The sequence below is a fragment of the Lynx canadensis genome, chromosome B1 (assembly GCF_007474595.2).
Source record: "Lynx canadensis isolate LIC74 chromosome B1, mLynCan4.pri.v2, whole genome shotgun sequence".
Taxonomy (NCBI): domain Eukaryota; kingdom Metazoa; phylum Chordata; class Mammalia; order Carnivora; family Felidae; genus Lynx; species Lynx canadensis.
In genome coordinates this window covers 51645134-51660383 of record NC_044306.2, presented here as the reverse complement: position 1 = coordinate 51660383, position 15250 = coordinate 51645134, and the positions used below count along the sequence as shown (strand labels likewise).

The 15250-nt window shown below is 47.8% G+C and overlaps 1 protein-coding gene across 1 annotated transcript; it reads left to right on the top strand.

Moving 5' to 3' along the window:
• Window positions 1–1133: 1133 nt before the first annotated feature.
• On the top strand, window positions 1134–14187 carry RP1L1 (RP1 like 1). The gene is made up of 3 exons (XM_030314466.1): window positions 1134–1742; window positions 7655–7796; window positions 9035–14187. The coding sequence occupies exons 1-3, from the start codon at window positions 1134–1136 to the stop codon at window positions 14185–14187; spliced, it is 5904 nt and encodes a 1967-aa protein (XP_030170326.1).
• The last annotated feature ends 1063 nt before the right edge of the window (window positions 14188–15250 follow it).

Below are 15250 nucleotides of genomic sequence, written 5' to 3'. Positions count from 1 at the left end.
AGCCTGAGAAACCCTTTAATTGTGGGGGTAAATGGCCCAAACTTCTTTTTCAGACACTGAGGAATCAATTGAAGGATTTGGAGCATAGGAAATGTCTAGGTAAAAACTAGGTTTTAGGACAACTTGACCGGCAGGTGCACAGAACAGAGCAGGGTGATCTGGACAGGAAGAGCCTGTGGGAGGCTTTTCCAAGGGTCCAGGGCAAGACAATGGGGGTTCCCCTGAGGTGGGAATAGAAATGAACAGTTTGATAAATGGGCTTGATCCTATCAAAGCTAGGCTAAGCCACCAATCTTCCACATCGATGGAAGTGGGCTGGGGTATTCTCCCATACGGTTTATTACACATCTTCCAAAGACTTTGGAGGGATGCAAGGAGGGGGACATTCTTTTTACATTAATGCAAACATTACCATATAATAAAGAAAAGACACGGTGGCATCCTCTTTGGGCTACAAGTCTCCTCGTCTACCCTCCTATCTCCGAGTGGTTTGTGACCAAGGGATTCTGCTCACCTGGTACCTAGAAGATGTGAATCCAGATTGCTGGGAATCCCTCCAGGGTTACACACAAAACCTTGCACTGAGAGAGCAGGCAAGGAACCCAAGTCTCCTGAATGCCCGTCCCATGTTCTTATGCCTGTGTTATATGGTCTTCTCTTTATTTACCCACCTCTTTAGGAGACAAGCTCTAAAGTATTAAAGGAGTTCAAGGTGGTAGAAGAGGGTAAGAGAAACAGCAAGAGGAAGGAAAGGAAGAAGAATTTATTGATGCTTACTCTATGCCAGGTGTTCTGTATGTGTAAACTCAGTTAATCATTATAGTCACTATGCAGAGTGAACATGGCTGCATCTTAGAGGTGAGATCCACCAAGATGAAGATTATGTCATTAACCTCCTGGGTATTAAGTGGGGAGTTGGGATTTGAATTCGTATCTGTCTGGTGCCAAACCTTTGGCCTTCCTTCTATTCCTGTCAAAATGGGTTAACCAGCTTCTATGTAGCTGAGTGGAACAAATTTGGGATGGCCAGGAGGCACCTCTCTAACAAAGGAGAGAGAAATGCAAACTCTCGCAGGTTTCTCTCTGACTCTCCTCTTCCTCTAATCCCTTTCAGCTGCCTGGACCTCCACGCCATGAACAGCACCCTGAGAGATGCCCAGGCCCCGAGCCACCGGGAGTGCCTACTGCCTTCTGTGGCCCGGACTCCCTCTGTCACCCAGATCACACCAGCCAAGAAGATAACCTTCCTCAAGAGAGGGGATCCCCGGTTTGCTGGGGTTCGCTTGGCTGTTGACCAGCGCGCTTTCAAGAGCTTCGGTGCTCTGATGGATGAGCTCTCTCAGCGCATGCCTCTCTCCTTTGGGGTACGCTCTGTCACTACACCCCGGGGCCTGCATGGCCTCAGTGCCCTGGAACAGCTGGAAGATGGTGGCTGCTACCTCTGCTCTGATAAGAAGCCCCCCAAAACACCCAGTGGACCAGGATGGCCACAAGGGGGAACCTCATCTGCTCAGCAGTCAAGGGAATTTGAAAGCCGGGGTGAGGCACCAGGAACATCCTCTTCCTGCAAGGGTCCTAAGGCCCCAAGGAGGATAATGCTGATTAAGAATGGGGACCCTAGGTTCCAGAAGACAGTGGTTCTCAGTCACAGAAATACAAGGAACCTGACAGCCTTTCTCGGCAAAGCCTCAGATCTTCTGCACTTTCCTGTGAAACAGGTGTATACGACCAGTGGAGAAAAGGTAGGCTGTCTGGGTATGATATTTCCTCTAAAAAGTTCTTTGGCTCTCAGATCGAAATGCTTTGATGGAATGGGGAAGTTATCCCTTAAAATGAAGCACAGATTGCCCTGCTATTAATTAAAGGTGAATAGAAATATGCAGTCAGTTAAACAAGCAATTATTATTTATATTCTGGCTACCATTTAGTGAGCAGTTAGTAAGTGCCAGACACCAGGCCTTGCACATTTTTATTATTTCCTCATCCAATCCTTCTGTTATCCAATCCCACCTATTTCGGTGAGAATTCAGTGCAAAACATGAAAACTACTCAAAGTACCTTTAGCAGAAAGCAATCTAATACAGGGCATCAGGGGATTTCCAAATCTTTAAACAATTGGAGGCATGAGCTCTGAGCTGGTCTGCAAGAAGCTACTACCCTGCTTGAAGCTACTGTGATTATTGAATTGAAGAGTACTTCTCTGCAGTGGCAGCCAAGTTTGTAAAGCTGGGATCAGGAAACTGCCACAGCTGCATGTTGACATTATTGACATGCAGGAACACTGGGGTGCCGAGTCCAGACACTGCTGTCTGGGCTACTGTAGCCGTCTGTTACCCACACATTTGCTTTGCAACAACAACAAGAATCAAGAAGAGATAGTGTCTGTCTCACTTGCTTTCCCAGACTTGATCAAGTACGTCTAATTGATGGAGAACCCAATCTTCATACAGTCCTAACTTTAAAGAAGGCTAGTGAATGTAATTTTTGCCTTTCCAGATTTTGCAGAACATAAATGTGCACTGTAGATGGGCGTGATGGGGGAAGGAGGTGGATTGATCTAATCCACAGTCTCCCCATAATCCACTCCTATCACTATTTAACACCTGTATATACTACTCTGCCACTACTTAAATTTATAAGCAGCAGCTACAGCAGCAGGTTCTCACCTAAGAATGTAGCTGTCCTTCCTACAGTCAGAACATATGCACTTCCTCCCCAACTCCGAGTCACATCAGGGTCACATTAGAACTGTACCATCTATCCTCTGGGCACAAGCCCACCTTGTAGCCTTTGTGTTAAGATTTAGCTATCAAGTCCACAACCACCAAAATACCTTGTATAAAGTGCCAGATGGAGGCAAAGGCAAAACATAGAAAATTGTTTCACACCTACCAAAGCTGTGAAGTAAACCAGGTTATCTACTGCAAGGCCATTGATGGTATTAGGTTTCCTTCTACTGTCCATTTTGTGTGTTCCCTCTGACCTCTGCCAGCACCTCAGCTTAATGTAGTTATGGATGTGGTAGAGTGACTGAACCATTTCTGCAATCTAAATTATGGTGCATTTACTATTTGCTATCATGTGCTGTATCTTTCCTGTGGACTCTGAGCCCTTGGAGGTTCTTCATGAGCTTCTGGGTTAACTTTTACCACTGAATATGACAGCTACAGAAAGCACCCAAGGAATTCCCTGAGCAATAGATGACTTTTCCCCGATCCTATTGCATTACAGCAGCCCTATTTCCCCTTGATAATCAGAATCAATCATCCCATTCAACACAGAAACCCCCTTGTTGCCTTGTGGTTCATTGTTGCAAGAATCACCATATGGCCAGGTAAGGGATCCTTTAAACTTTCAACTGCGCTGTCTCAACTTTCAACTTCACTGACCCACTGTTGTGTCTCCTGGTTGGAACATTTCCCTTTAGATCCAGGGACTTCCAAACTAGCAGAGCCTGAAGTTGTTGGGATGGGAAACAAAATATTTTCAGTTAGGTCATAGGTGTAACAGTGAGAGGAACTGCTCTCATTCTCACCTTTAATTCCCAGGCATCTGTTGCCTATGGAGAAACAGCACTATACTGTATATTGGTTGCCAGTCAAGAGCACGTATCACATCCTGCAAGACAATGCCTCAACATCGTAAAGTGATACCTTTCAGCTGGTGCTCAAACTGAGCCTCCCGTAGAATGATCCACTGTTCTATAAGTTATAGCTACTTTGGGGCAATGGTATATATGTCTACACAGTGAATTAAATGTGTGTTAGTGCATTGGCTCACTTTTTTTGCTATAAAATCAGTTCTTTGGATAGAACTAATCTTCATGGATTATGGCAATGATGAGTAAGGTATTTAGTAAGTCCAAGGATGGTGATACTAGAAGGATGTTGGGAAGGAAGAAAATATATAAGCACAATTAGTGTCTATTCCAATGAGTACACATTTCCATCATGGAGGGGGAGGGGTGGATTCAATGTCATTATCTTCACAAGAGATGGCTGGCTGAATACCTCAAGGTATGTTGCAAATTGCAAGTATTTTGGCATAAGTTTAGCATGGATCTCTGTTCTTGGCAGATTGGAGCCTCAGCAGAGTTGGCAGTCAGATTCACATGAATAAGGTAGTTTATGTTTCTAGTTCATGTTTACTTTGCCACTTTGTTTGAGCCAATTGAGCACAACTTGGGGTGGTTGGAGGAAGATAATGACTAACATCTATTGTACAGGTCATTTGTCCATATGATTATAACCTTCTGGTGAGCATACAATGGGACACAAATGTTCTCTCTCTCTGGGCACAGATTCCTCTCCAGAGTTCCTTGTCACTAACCCTCCAGTCCTACTCCTTCTAAGTCCCTGATTTTCATATTGAACTGCTAATCACTGCCCATAAATTGCCATAGAACCTCCTTCCCTTGCTCCTTCCATGAAAAGTAGCCAATCAACAACATTGTTCCTTGTACTTTCCTTCACCACTGCCCTTAATGCCCCCCTAAGTGGGTCTGTCATGCTCAGCGGTCAATTTCTGACTTGTGTCAGCATACCCTGTGAAACCATCTGAAAGCCAGAATCAAATATTTTCATCTTCAGTTAACTGGTCATAGGGAACTTCCCCAGGAAGTTGTAGGTGTGTGGGGAGGAGAGATGGCAATGCAGCAGAAGCACGTGAACTGAGAGTGTGGTTCATGCAATTTACATATGCCTTCAGTGCAAACATCTGGAGCCTGATATAGTACATGTCACCACCACCTGATGATGGAGTGCTGCTTTGACATACCTGCTTTGTGGCTTGATGGATCATACAACAACCATTTCATTTGTATTTCAACAACTAGCAGAATCAGTTTCTGCATCTGATGTTTGACTACAAGAGAAAAAGATTCTTTTACAGTAGTAGTAGAAGCACCCAGGTCCTCTGGCCATCCCAGAACTGAGAGCTTAGACCTTAAGCTTGCCATTTTCTTTAAGTCAGAGAAGTCAGCCTACTGTATAATCCTTTCAGCTCTCATTATCAAGGCAGCCAGGGATAGTCAAAATCCTGTTCTCAGTAAGCACTACATTGTACTATCAGAGGTGATCATTCAAGAATCTGTTTTATCACTTTGTGCCATAGGCCACCAGTGTCCCATTGTAACCAGATTATCACTGCCTTTAAACCCAATCATGTCAGATAATCAGATAACTAATCCTAGATTCCCATTCTTTTTTTTTTTTTTCAACGTTTATTTATTTTGGGGACAGAGAGAGACAGAGCATGAACGGGGAAGGGGCAGAGAGAGAGGGAGACACAGAATCGGAAACAGGCTCCAGGCTCTGAGCCATCAGCCCAGAGCCTGACGCGGGGCTCGAACTCACGGACCGCGAGATCGTGACCTAGCTGAAGTCGGACGCTTAACCGACTGCGCCACCCAGGCGCCCCTAGATTCCCATTCTTGAGTGTCTATTGCATGTAACAATCTCTGATACTGCACTTTTAATCAGCTATGATTCAGTACAGGAAACAAAAACCTCTGTAGGTATCGTAAGCACGAAGTAATTATACACAGAGAGTTTTGTGTTTAAAGATTGGGAAGCTGCAGGAGCATACATTTGATTTCTGGAACTAGTTCCGAGAACATCATTGACCTATCTGGGTAGATACCTCTCACACAATCAAGCAAGTGGGTTTTTGGGGGGCTGTCACTAGAATAATTGAGTTCAGTATCAGCTCACCACTGCTGTGGTCCAGAATCAGGCAGGTGATATACCACTACTGTCTATTGGTATCCAGAAAGCTGGTGACTAGGTACTGGAACAATGAGTGTGACTTTTGCCATCTCAGCTGCACATGCTCCTTTGTACCTTTGACTTTTTTTTTCTTGTGACAACAATCAAAATCAAAAGAAAGATGGCCTCTGCTACATTGTCATTTTCCATACCTTGTACAAGTGCATCTAATTGTTGGAAACTATTTCGTGGTTAGAATTATAGCTGCAAAGGAGTCTAGGGAGCTTTGTATGCTCTGCAGTACTGGAAATTATAGCAGAAAGAGTAAAATAGAGATTGACTAATTTAGGACATGACATCTGCACAAACTCATGAGGAGGTTAATGCCATTCTTTTATTTGCATGGGTAAGAAAACTGAGGCACAGAGGCTAAGTAGTTTGCTCATGGTTGCATGGCTGGCAAATGATACAGTCATCATTAATGATTTAAGAGTTATCATGTAAGAAAACTTTTAAATTATGGCACATTGCTATGCACTAGCATGTGCTACATGCAGAGTACACAGAAAATAAGTCTAGGTCCATGCTTTCAATTAGCAACAGGTTAGAGGGAAGGGTGAGAGGGAGAGGTACAAACATAAGTTAGTTGGAGAAAAAAATATTAGTGTAATTTCATATAGAATTATTGCAGAACTATTAGAGTTTCTGTTAACAAAAGGATGTTGTATCTCCCCAGCACAGGCTTGGGTCATAACTCAGTTTTCAGGTCCTCAACTGGATTAACACTCTCAATAACTCTCCTTTTGTGTGTGTGTATCCTAAACCTCAACCTCTTTCCAGAATGGGAGCATCATTTAGCTCTCAATTATTTTTTTCCCCTTAGAAAAGTCTGATTTCCTAGAAACATGACTACATCTATAAATTTATAGACTTGGGTCATGTTTGTATTTTTGTGATTGACTAGAGCTCCAAATCAACCAAGAAATGCACCCAGTAGTTTGAAACAAACTTCTAATTAACTAGGTTGAAAGATCTGATGTACAGCTAATTTAATGTCATTTGTGGAGACAGGATGCAAAAGGTCTTCTTTTTTTTTCCATTTCCTTGTTAATGAACATACCCTTCTAATTTGAGAAAATAAAAAAGAACATATACAGCCCTTTGAAGATGAAACTAAATACCCCAACACTGCTACTTACAATATAATGTCATAAATAGTGCAACGTCTCACATACGCAGGGGCCTCAGGCCCACGTGAGATTTTTCTAAAAGCAGGGTCCTGTTTCCTGGAATGCAATATTGCCTGATAGGTACCCAGCCCAGGATGTCCTGGGGTGGGTGGGAAAGGATGACACAAGCCTCTGGGCAGGAGCCTAGAAAACCAATGGAGAAGCCTGGAAGAGAATGACTACCTGTAGAGAGAACAGCCTTGCCCTTTTCCACTCCAGAAGGGTTGAAGGTAGAAGCAATGGCTTCAAGATTATATTGGAAAGCACAGATAGGACCCAGGAGAGAACTCTGTGTGGGAAAAGAGTGAGATAGTAAATCAGATCTCCATAGGGAAGATGTAGGACCTTCTGGTTGTTTTAAAAAAATACGTATTCTGGAGGGTGCAAGTGCAAGCAGGGAAGTGGGCCAAAGATTTCTTGAAGTGTTTCCCACCTGAGACATCCAGAATAGTCCCTAAACCACAGGCCTCATTCGAGGTGGAGGGAGAGGGTGTAGGTAGAAAGGAAGGTCATAGTGGTAGGACCTCAGGCCCTAGCTAGTTATGGAGGTATTATGGCAAGTGGATAGGATCCTTTCCTTGAATCAGAATTCTGGGGTGAGATGTGCAAACCTCAGGAAAGGTCCAGTGTGAGGGGATTTTTCCGGTACCTATGTCTCCTCGGGAAGAAGGTGGGTTTTGCAAGCTAAGATTCCTAAAACTCAACACTCTCCTTCTTCAGGTGGACTCTTGGAACGGTCTGCTGCACAGCCCCTCGGTGCTAGTATGTGCTGGTTATGAGTCTTTCAAACCTCTGGCAATGGAAGATTCCAGAAGATATGGGATTGAAACTTTATCTGGGCAGACTTCAAGAAATAAAACTGGTGAGTTAGTTTTGGCGTTTCCTCAATTTTTCACTGGATAGTGGTTCAGTAGGACTGGGAAGATATCCCTTCCAGATAATTTTAAAAACCTGCCTTTTGGCCCCAATTTTGGAGTATCCTAGTTTTTTTGGGTAACTCTTGCCTTTTCCTCTTTATTATCATCATCAACCTTAATCAGGCTGAACATTTGACTGGGGTATGGAGAAAGGAGTCTGGTATTTAAGAAAACAGGAGTTAGGAGATCTTTGGTGAATAAACAAAATAATATCCATTGTGAAAATCTGTTAAGAAATGACAATAATGATTTTGGTGATCGCTGCATGCCAGGTGCTAGAGGTACAAAGACCTATTAGCCACAGACCTCCCCTTTGGAGGAGCCCTCAGTCTCATTAGGTGCTTATGGAAGAGGAAAGCTTGGAAAAACCTTCCGTCCAGATGGACTCAAGTGGGGAGATCTGTTCTTTTGCTGGCTGTAGCCTCAGCCCCCACTAGTCTTTTCCTTTTGCCATGTATTAGTTCAAGAGATGAAATGAGAAAGTACTAAGGGCTTTATTCTTTCTTGGTATCCCTTCTTTCTTCTCTCAGTGGCTCCCTTTCTTTCTCTTTTCAAGGCTAGGGTGCAGGGTTGACTATCAAGACTTGCTATTGTGTGTCCAGGTCTTTCCTTGAAATCATGGATCAACCCCAAAGCTTGATGAGTGTTAGGATGATAAATCACCCTTAATAATTGAAAAGCATTTTACAGTTTCCAGTCAGACACCTGTGCAGCAGCTTATTGATTTTGCTTTCTGTGTCAGGGGTGGGCATGAGCAGGGCCAGGAATTAGCTCTGGGCACTGCTGTTCTGCCTACCAACTCTGCTATCTACCAAGAACCTACTTTGTGCTAGAACGTCTACCGAAAGTTTTATAGGCACTGCCTTGCATCATCAAAACAAACCTACTGTTATTCTTATTTTACAACTCAGTAAAGAGGCTCTGCCAAAAACTACACAGTAAGGAAGTGGCAGAGTTGAGATTGAATTCAGACTTCAATTTCATCTCACTAGGCTTTGCTGTTTCACAAACTGCAGACTGGATATTCATTCTAGAGTGGTTTCTGCCCTTACTTTGTGTTTTGGGAGATGGTAGGGGTGTTGAGGTGATGAAGGCTCATGACCAGCCTTTATTCTCTTACTCTGAAGCTCCCCCTAGTAGCTCACTGTCTTTCCTCTTTTTTCTTATTTTTATTATGTGCCAGGAAGCTGGGGGCCAAAGGCCAAGCAGAGTGTGATCCACTCAAGGTCCAGGTCGGGCAGTCGGCCACGGCGGTTTTCCTTGCTGTCGGAGAGGTCTGGTCTCAGTGACCCCCCAGTGTCCCTGCATCACGCCCAGATGGGCCCTCCTTCTGAAAGATATCCTCAGGACACGCCCACCCAGCTTGGCCCATTGGTGGCCAGTGATGATGTTGAGAAAAAGGTCCACATGAATGAGGATGGCAGCCTGTCTGTAGAGATGAAAGTCCGTTTCCACCTACTTGGCGAGGATGCACTTCTGTGGTCCAGGAGGGTGGGGAGGGCCAGTGTCCTCACGGGAGCCAATGGAGAGGTCCCTGTTCTGGGGGAGGTGGATCCCCTCCACTGTGTGTGTGAGAGTCACCCTGGGGGCTCCTCGGAACCTGGAGCACAAGGACTAGGGACCTGTGAGGCAGGATGTGAGAAAGCCCTTGGCCGAGGCCGGTGGAAGCCAGGGTCTAGATATGAGATATGGATGAACCCCCTGTACTCTGCCCAGGAAGAGGGGACGGCCTCTCAGAGGAGATCCAGGTTGACCCAACACTCCTATTCCAGGAGGCCCTGGAGCCAAGGGGTTACCGGAAGGAAACGAAGCAGGAAAGACAGTGTCAGCCCTGACTCCAGTGACAGACCCCCCAAAGACTCTGAGCCCAACTCCTCCTGCTGCTCTAGGTCTCTGGAGGGCAGCGTGGACAGCTGTGACCTACATGCGGCCTCTGGGGCTGCCTCCCAGAGAGAAGCAGGGAGGGAAGCTGGCAGCATGTGCAGGACTAGTAAAGACCCAGGTCCACAGGGAACAGGGCAGGACAGAGAGCACCATAGATGCCTGAAGCAGCGGAGTGGAGGCACGGCAGGTGCTACTTGTGAGTCCTCAGGGAGTGCTCGGTCTCATGAGGAGTCCAGTGAAATGGATGAGCAGCACCAGGGCTGCCTAAGCAAGACAAGTGTCATGACTACTTCCCGGCCAAAGGCCACTCAGAGGAAAGGCCCCAGTCCTCCCACGGTGAGCCCCTCATCTTTGAGGAACAAGGACTCACAGGCAGAGGAAAGTAGACAGGGTTCCAGGTGCCCCCAGGCTAGGGGTAGGTCTGGGATGGGATCGCCCCTGGTTTCAGATCAATCTGGCTCTGGGGATACTGCAGAAAGCTGTTCTCTGCCTTCTGCCTGTGCCTCAGTCCCAGGCAGAAGAAAGCAGAAGGGCAGATCCAGGGCTGTGTCCTCTCCCAGCATTTCCAGCCACAGCCGAGGGGCCCGGATAGGCCACCCCAGGCAGCACGCCAACCGAAGGGACATCCACTGCCCGCTTGACTCAGCTGTTCCCAGGCAAGTGCCGGCGCCTTCTAGTGGAGGCAGGGCCTGCCCAGATAACCCAGCACCACACCTTTCTGGAAGCTCACCTAGTGCCAGGAACCAGGCTTCCTGGGACGCAGGGCCCCCCTCCTCTGCCTCTCTTCATTCCCAGGATGTACAGGGGATTAGCAGTGCTCTCATAACCCCTGTGAGCAATTCTGACTGTACTTCCAATTTCTATCCCCCATACTCTCCCTCTGCTGAGACTGAAGGTCACTCTGAGCTCAGGGCACGGTCACCAGCTCCCTCACTTTCCAACACATCAGACCCTTTGAGCATCCAAGCTGATGGCCTGGACAAAAAGGCAGGGAATGACCTTCCCAAGCCTTCCTGGCCTTTAGTTCCACCAGTTGGAGAGCCTGAGGGAGGGATGCCAGGAGCCCACCGAGACTGCTGCTGCTCACCAATCAGCACACCCCTGTTCCATGAGACCCCCAGTGATAACACTAAGACCCTACAGACCTCCCAGCCATCAGGCAGCCAGGGGCCCTCCTCTGAGGTCTCCTTGGTATGCAGCAGGTACTGTCCCACCCCCCCGAGGACATGGCCTTTTGTCAAGAAACACCCTTCAGGCAGCAGTAGCCTTGGTGCTGACTGGGGGCCAGACGGGAGAAAGCTGGAGGAGGAAAAGCTAGATGCACGGCCCCCACGGCCCCCGGGGTCTCAGTCAGGGGCCATGGGGAAAGCAGTCAAAGCCTTGAGAAAGGGCAGCTCTAGCTGTGGTCCCAGGTCTGGGAGAATGTTACAGGGGAAGGTTGCTGGTGGAGGGGAAAGCCTGGAGGAGCAAGAGGAAGATGGCAGAATGATGCTGGGTGCCCTACCCCGAGCCTCACCAGATGCTGTGGTCCGTGAATGGCTGAGCAACATCCCGGAGGAGCCCATACCCATGAAATGTGAGACGGTGGATGACAGTACAGTTGTGGTGGGGGGTGATCCAGAAGGCCCCAAGGAGGACAATGCTGACAAACATTCTCAGGAAGGTCTAGGGGAGCCAGTTCTGGCCAGACAACTGTCCCATGAAGGGGCCACCAGTGAGAAAGCAGAATCAGATGGAGCCCTCCCAGTGACTAGTGATGCTCATTCCAAGTCAGGAGAGGGCCATCCTTGTAGCAGAGTTTCAGAAGTCCCCAGGGAGACTGGATCAGGCAAAGGAATGGCTGTGGACTGTGGTGTGGGTCAGTGTGTGCTTCCTCACAAGGTCTCTGCCTCCATACAGATCATGAAGGTGCTGATGGGCTCCAAGCAGGGCCGGCCCAGCAGCCTGCCTGAGGTGTCCAGTGCAGTGGGCAGGAGGCTTAGCCACTCTGCCCGGGCCCTTATCACCTGTCTTGCTGGGCTCCACTTCTTTGATGAAGACCTTAGGTCTCCTACTGACAAAGTGAGGTTCACAGAGTCTCCTCGGTACCAGGAGCTCCTGAGCACCTTCCAGGCTCTGTGGCCAGGGTGTGGCTGTAGGCAAGGTGAGCTGGATTCTGGCCTCTGGGAGCTTGGCTGGTGCAAGGCTCTGCCAGGCCTCAGGTCCCATGTCATGACTGAGGACTTCACACCAACGTCCTCATCTGGTGTGGATGTTGGCAGTGGCTCCGGAGGCTCAGGGGAGGGCAGTGGACCCTGTGCCATGGACAGCGCCCTGGTCCCTGAGAGGATAGAGCTGCCCTTGAAAATCCCCTCCCAGAGGCCTGATTCTAGAACCTCCAAGAACCAAGAGGATCCAGAAAAGCAACAGTCCAGTGTTTCTACAGCCTCTTCAAACTCCCAAGAATGGGCTTGTGCCACCAGGAAAGACAAGGCAGAAAGAAACAGTGGGGAGCAGGTGCTGGGCAGTAACCTGGATCAAGTAGTTGAAAACGCAATGCAAGAAGAGGGGGTACAACTAGAGAAAGTTAAAGAAGAAAAAGAAATAGCAGAACTACCAGGAGAGGGTGTCCAAGGATCTCCAGAAGAGGGAAGAGTTATGGGACAAGAATTGTCAGAGGCTGACTCTGACGATGGGGAAGGTGCACAGGAAGATAAGAGTGTGCAGGAAGAGGAAGCAGGAGGAGACCCTGTCTCCACCACACTTTGCCCTCCAGGGACAAGAGAGAAACCACCAGAGCCCCCTAGGAGCCCCAGCAGGAGGGATCCAGATGCCAGCGAAAGTCATAGCGGCCCCAACAATGAGCCTGGCTTGGAGAAGCCACCCCAAACAACTGAGACAAGCCATGAGCAAACCCAGACCAAGTTCTTGCAGGGGCCTGGGGAGAAGAGCTCTTCTACAGCCTGCAGAGTGTCCCTGGACCCTGACATCCTCTGGGTGACCAAGTTGCTAAAGAGGATGCAGAAAGCCTTCATGGCTGACCTTGCCAGAGCCACAGCCGAGATCCGAGCCCGCTGGAGCCTGCAGAGCAATGACCTTCTGGACCAAATGGTGGCAGAGTTACAGCAGGACGTGGGCCAGCGGCTCCAGGATAGCACTGAGAAAGAACTCCACAAGATCCAGAGCCGGGCAGCAGGGAGGATGCCAGGGCCAGCGAGGGAAGCCCTCAGGTGGGAGATGTCCTTGCAGACAGAGCAGCGCAGGCGTCGTCTCCGGGACCTGCGCAACCTCTCAGCTTTCTCCGAGCAGGCTCGAAGCCAGGGGCTCCTGTCCTTCCCTGTGGAGGATGTGCCAACCCTCCATGGAGCCCTGGGGACCTGGCTGGTTGGGGAGCCTGAGGGGGAGGAGTTTTGTCCCTGTGAGGCCTGCATGAGAAAGAAAGTGATCCCTACATCCCCGAAAGACACAAAGGGCGTAACCAGTGCACCCATCAAAAAGGCCTTTGACCTGCAGCACATTCTGCAAAAGAAGAAAGGAGGGTGTGCTAATGGGGAGGCAGCAGAGACAGTGCCAGAGAAGAGAGAGATGGAGCTTCTCCAGGGGGACGCCTCAGGGATAGGGACTATTGACAATGGAGGCCTGGAGCTGGGGTTAGGCCAGGATCCTGGGACAGAGGGGCGTGAGGATGAGAGCAGCCAGAGCCTTGGCAGGGATGGAGACCCCCAAGTGGGAGAGGAGGGTGAAGTTGCTCAGAATGGAGAAGAGAAAACAGATCCCGGGCAAGGCAGTGTCTTCGAGGGAGTGGGCAGGGAGGAGCAGGGCTTTGGTGAGAAGGATGAAAACACAGGGAAGGGCTCTAGAGTTGAGGGCAGTTTGGAAGGTGAAGCCTGGGGAGAAGGTGACCAAAGTCCAGAGGGACAGAATGATGGTGCTGTAACTACAGAGGGAGACAGGAAGCCAGAGTCAGGGGGAGGAGATCAAGGTGAGAAAGAAGGTAGCTCACAAGTTGTCTGGGTACAGGGCCAACAAGGTGAAACTTCTGGAAACAGCAGCCCAGACCAAGAGGGGAAGCCAGCAATGCTCCCTACCCCAGATGGAGACACCCCCTGCCAAAGATCAGGCTGGAAAGCAGGCCTTGCCGCCTCTAGCACCTTTTCTCTGGGAAATTGCTCTCAGCTCTCTCAGAAAGGCTCTGAAGAAAAGCCTTCGAATGGAGACATGAGGAGCATTGAAGATGAGTCCAAGGGAATCCCCAGTCCAGAGAGAAAAGTCACAGGCATGTATCCAGAAAGCTCCACTTCTGAGCAAGAAGTGGCACCCTTGGGCCCAAGGACTCCAGAGCAGGAGGTAGGTGAGGCCTCTGGCCTAGAAGCTGAGAATGTAGTTGAAAGTCTCTCTTTCACAGAAATGAGGTCTAAAAACCTCACCAAGGACAGGACAGATGGCTTTGGCCGAGATGACTTAGATTTCTAGAGATCCAGCTGCAAGGTGGTCACAAGTCTGTTTTTATTAGTAGTTTGTCTACAAATCTGAGCGTGGCTGGGTCCCCTACAGATGCACAGAGATCATGGAGAACGATCAGGGCTTGCCAAGGACATGGTCGTACCACGCTGTCCCTGGGTTCTAAATTCTGGAGCTTCCCAAGGCCTCCCTGGCCAATCCCATGCACGTTGTGAAGAAGGCTTATCTCAGACCTGCCCTGTTACCTGAGGGCCACTGGACTCTTCCATTTTCCTGTTTGAGTCCAAGAAGATGGACCTGACTGGAAATGTTCCAGGAGCATTTTGTTTATGTGTTTGTTTTTTGCTCTCATTCTTTTGCCTATTGATCTCCAGTTATTTTTCTCCTTGGCCTCTCTTGGCATTCACCTCATTTGACTTTGAGGTGCTTTTTTCTAATCTTGAATGTATTTGGCGACTCTGCAGATGTGAATACTTGGAAAAAATGAATAAATTCAGGGTCATTGGACAAAGTTTGTTCTCAGCCCAAAAGTCCAAGTGTATTTCCTTAATTCGTATGTATATATATTCATGAATATATATATTGGTAATGGAAAAATACAGAAAATGCAAAAAGAGCAGGAAGAAAGAAAAGTAGTCACCCACAGTCCCATCACTCAGAGTTGACTCATGTTAGCATTTTGATACGGCTCCTTCCCCTTTTTTCCTAACCATTTGATAATTGAGCTCATCATTATATGCTCCTTTTTTTTTTGACTTAACAGTATAAGAATTTCCTGTATTTATCTCAAAATCTTAATAAAACTATTTTTTCATAAAACTATTTTTAATGCCTAAATAATTTATTATGCAAATATAAGATACTTTACTTCACCATTTCCTTTCCCTAGCATGGACCATTTAGATAGGTTTCATGTTTTTTCTTAACCTTTTCCCTCCTGAACTGTGGATGATTTCTCTAGAATAGATTCCCAGGCATGGAATTAGCCAAAACTACCAGAATTTTTGAGGGTTTGATATCTTGCTGCCAAATTGCTTCTCTAAAGGTCTGTACTAATAAACATCACCTGGCCCAC